This window comes from Schistocerca serialis, chromosome 12, assembly GCF_023864345.2.
Source record: "Schistocerca serialis cubense isolate TAMUIC-IGC-003099 chromosome 12, iqSchSeri2.2, whole genome shotgun sequence".
Classification (NCBI taxonomy): Eukaryota; Metazoa; Arthropoda; class Insecta; order Orthoptera; family Acrididae; genus Schistocerca; species Schistocerca serialis.
In genome coordinates, this window is record NC_064649.1 from 134,384,168 (window position 1) to 134,388,899 (window position 4,732).

Here is a 4,732-nt window from a genome sequence, read left to right on the forward strand (position 1 = left end):
GTCGCGGATTTACACTGACTGGCGGCAGCTGTTGTGAGCCCCACGTGACTCTCCCCACTCTCCGCTCTGGTCCGGTAGTGGGGGTAGCGTGCTCGCGCTGCTCCGTGCTCGCGCCTTGAAGCCCTGTAGTAGACATTAGGCTTGTCGACGCGCCAGTATCCAAAACAACTAGTATATGTTTCCCACCTTTACCTTTATTGTTGCTTGAATAATTTCACGTACCTTGCGTGTTGTTTCTTTCTCTTCGATAAACAAGTCTTCTTTCATTTCTGCGTCCTTATCATACCTTAAAAATAGATTCCTGTATGCTGTATGTGTAGGTTTGTTTCAGTGTCTGCATTGTCCTTTCCGTTCCTGTTCGTTTTAGTGTTTAAGTCGCTCATATTAGTACTGTGGCACACTGACAGTTCATTACCTTCTTCCTCTAGTCACGCTCGATTATTATTTCCTGGGGCCGGTAAAGGTATTGTTTCATTTTCTGCCGTCACTTCTTCTATGTTCACCGTATGTTCGCGTGCTCGCCAGTTCGTGTCCCGGTTGTTTCGATTTGACTGTACGGGCTGCCTGTTATCTCTCGGATCCCTGTGTTGCATATTCCGTCCCTGGTAATTTGGATTTCCTTGTCGCCTATTGTCGAAGTTTTCCCTCGAATTTCCATTGTCTCGGCCATTACCGTACCTATGGGGCTGATATTTAGTTTCGTACCCTCGGTCACCCTGTGGCTGATGGTTAGACCGATTGTACGGATTTCCGTTGTGGCGCGGCGGTGCATACGGATGCCATTCATTCATGCGCACACGACCGTTATAATTTCCAAAGCCATTGCCGTTACCGTAGTTCTTCCCGTTTGGGTTGTGCCCATTACGATAACTAGCCGTGGCTTGCCCATCCTCATGAATCAGATCTATTGAGTCGAGCACTGAAAGAAAATACTTGACATCATATTCGGGAACAGTTATTAATTTTTCCCTAACATTTGCAGGTAACTTGTTCTTTAAGATTTTCAGTACATCGACATGAGGTATCAGATTATTCCAGTAAGGGGTCTTGTTTAGGTATTTTTCAAAATAGCTTCTTAGCCCCCCGAATTTTGAATGATATGGTACTGGGAAAAATACCTCTCGTCTTAACCTCTCCTGGATAGCTGTTGACCAGTATTTATCTAAAAATGCATTCTCAAACTGATCATATGTCTCGCAAAGTTCTGACATCTCCGTAGCCCACAAAAGGGCATCACCCTCGGTGTGTCCTACTACATATTTAATCTTTTGAGCTTCTGTCCAAGTCCTGGGCAGTACATTTCTAAAGGCTCGGACAAACACTACCGGGTGCGTTCGCTTTTTCTCATTTGAGAATACGGGAAACTCGATGTTTTATTAAGCTCTCATCCATTAACAACGCTGTCCAGCACGGCGGAAGAGCATGTCCCTGCGGTGATGGTATATTTGTTTCAGCCAAGTTTTGCCCGCTGCTCGCGTCGACATGCGGTCGCGCGGCGTGGGTTGGGCATTGTTGTCCGCGCCACTGATTTCTCCCACTGGCGGATGGCTGTTTATCGCTCCGCTTACCGCCCCCGGCGATCATATTACCGTACCCTGTTTGTTAACTATTTCGTCTCTTAACCGTTGTTCTAACTGTCTGATATCATGTCCTATGCGTTTTAAGATCTCTTCTTCCTTGTCCCCCATTACTTCCTTTACAGCTTCCACATAGGTACGCTGTTCACGTACGCATTTTTCTGCGAACGCTGGATTTTCGTCCTTTGCATTGCTTTTTACCGATTCATAAAGCTGCACGCTGTCTGAGTTGATCCTCTTGTGTTCTAACTTGAGTAATCCTACCTCCAATGTGATTTTTTCTACATTTTCTGGCAGGTCGTCACAGAAAGAATGTAGTTTCGCTACTTCTGATTGTAAATTGTCTAAGTTGACCTGCGTATTCTTTTGCATTGCCTGTAAATTCTCTTGGGTTTCTCTAATTCCGGATAGCTCCTGTTGGTACGTGTGTGTTAGTGTTTCAAATTTTTCGCCCATTATGCCTTTTAATTTCTCACCCATATCGTGAACCGAAATTTGTACTTGTTCATTAATTTTCCTATCCACCTCCGTGGAGGTTTGTGAAATCTGCTGTGTGAACTTCGTGTCCAGACTATTGAGTTCAGTGCGCAAATTTTTTACCTCGTCTGAAATGTGTGTCATGTTTGTATTAACCTTCTCGATCTCGGACTTTACTGTGGTCATGTCTGCTTTCATATTAGTCATGTCTGCTTGTATCGTTTGTAAACTTGACATTTTAGTCTCTAAACACGACATTTTTGAATTTATGTCTGCTTTCATTGCATTCATGCTTCTTTGTATGGATTCTGTTAAGGCTCGAAATAAGGCTTGCATATCTTCCGTATTCACTTCCGGCCTATGCCTGTCAGCATCTGCGTCCGTACTACGCGTACTACTCTCATTTAAAATATTCTCTTGCCTCGAGGTGCCATTAGTTACGTCTACTGTAATTAACGTATTGCTTGTAATTAAATGTTCTGTATTCACGGGCGTCGAATGCAACAATGGCATGTCGCGCCCAGCATCCAAATAATCACCGCTAAACGGTTCCAAACCACTCATTGTTGCATTTTGCAAATGAACATCCACTACATTGGCATTCTGATTTCCGAATGACATTTCCTTATTGTTTTGACCCTCCATTATAGAAATCCTTATACCACTGCAGTTATCAAAATAAAATTTTCTTTTTTAAAATTTTACCTCCGCGCTACTTCTCACGCGAAAAAATGCATATACAGTTGTATGTAACTGTAGTTTCAACTGTTCTTCAATCAATATACACTCCTGGAAATGGAAAAAAGAACACATTGACACCGGTGTGTCAGACCCACCATACTTGCTCCGGACACTGCGAGAGGGCTGTACAAGCAATGATCACACGCACGGCACAGCGGACACACCAGGAACCGCGGTTTTGGCCGTCGAATGGCGCTAGCTGCGCAGCATTTGTGCACCGCCGCCGTCAGTGTCAGCCAGTTTGCCGTGGCATACGGAGCTCCATCGCAGTCTGTAACACTGGTAGCATGCCGCGACAGCGTGGACGTGAACCGTATGTGCAGTTGACGGACTTTGAGCGAGGGCGTATAGTGGGCATGCGGGAGGCCGGGTGGACGTACCGCCGAATTGCTCAACACGTGGGGCGTGAGGTCTCCACAGTACATCGATGTTGTCGCCAGTGGTCGGCGGAAGGTGCACGTGCCCGTCGACCTGGGACCGGACCGCAGCGACGCACGGATGCACGCCAAGACCGTAGAATCCTACGCAGTGCCGTAGGGGACCGCACCGCCACTTACCAGCAAATTAGGGACACTGCTGCTCCTGGGGTATCGGCGAGGACCATTCGCAACCGTCTCCATGAAGCTGGGCTACGGTCCCGCACACCGTTAGGCCGTCTTCCGCTCACGCCCCAACATCGTGCAGCCCGCCTCCAGCGGTGTCGCGACAGGCGTGAATGGAGGGACGAATGGGGACGTGTCGTCTTCAGCGACGAGAGTCGCTTCTGCCTTGGTGCCAATGATGGTCGTATGCGTGTTTGGCGCCGTGCAGGTGAGCGCCACAATCAGGACTGCATACGACCGAGGCACACAGGGCCAACACCCGGCATCATGGTGTGGGGAGCGATCTCCTACACTGGCCATACACCACTGGTGATCGTCGAGGGGACACTGAATAGTGCACGGTACATCCAAACCGTCATCGAACCCATCGTTCTACCATTCCTAGACCGGCAAGGGAACTTGCTGTTCCAACAGGACAATGCACGTCCGCATGTATCCCGTGCCACCCAACGTGCTCTAGAAGGTGTAAGTCAACTACCCTGGCCAGCAAGATCTCCGGATCTGTCCCCCATTGAGCATGTTTGGGACTGGATGAAGCGTCGTCTCACGCGGTCTGCATGTCCAGCACGAACGCTGGTCCAACTGAGGCGCCAGGTGGAAATGGCATGGCAAGCCGTTCCACAGGACTACATCCAGCATCTCTACGGTCGTCTCCATGGGAGAATAGCAGCCTGCATTGCTGCGAAAGGTGGATATACATTGTACTAGTGCCGACATTGTGCATGCTCTGTTGCCTGTGTCTATGTGCCTGTGGTTCTGTCAGTGTGATCATGTGATGTATCTGACCCCAGGAATGTGTCAATAAAGTTTCCCCTTCCTGGGACAATGAATTCACGGTGTTCTTATTTCAATTTCCAGGAGTGTATTTTCCGTACTAATAAAGAAATGTCATTATCTCTACTTGACTACAATAGCGTTAATCTCTGAAGCTTTAGGTTCTGGATTTTAGGAAATAGGTGGATGGATTTTCTAACAGGTCTACTGGGAACGCATTTTCTATAGGCATTGCGCGGTCCTACCTGATTGTTGTCTTGTAAATGGTACTTCCTCTATTGTGCTGTGTTGTGTGCTCTTGGTATTGTCGCCTTTTTCCTTCTAATTTATTTATTATTTCCTTTTGATAGTATTTCTTCAGTATCACATCACCGTCTCAGTCACATCATCAGCGTACATGTATTTTTCCTAACAATACTAGTACTCACAGTTTTGCCCACTACGTATCGTGCCTGTCACCTGTCGCCACTTTATAATATAATAAAATAATGGAATAGATGATGATAAAATGCGTGGCTTTTTAAAATGTATTGAATTAATGAGATTAATTTTTCGGCATGA

At 46.9% G+C, this 4,732-nt stretch overlaps 1 protein-coding gene across 1 annotated transcript; it reads right to left on the reverse strand.

Moving 5' to 3' along the window:
• Positions 1 to 1,580: 1,580 nt before the first annotated feature.
• Positions 1,581 to 2,699, reverse strand: LOC126428001 (uncharacterized). The gene has a single exon (XM_050089884.1). The coding sequence runs from the start codon at positions 2,697 to 2,699 to the stop codon at positions 1,581 to 1,583; it is 1,119 nt and encodes a 372-aa protein (XP_049945841.1).
• Between the last annotated feature and the right edge of the window lie 2,033 nt (positions 2,700 to 4,732).

Excerpts from the sequence above, each read along its gene's own strand:
- LOC126428001 (XM_050089884.1), bottom strand. The coding sequence starts at position 2,699 with ATGGAGGGTCAAAACAATAAGGAAATGTCATTCGGAAATCAGAATGCC.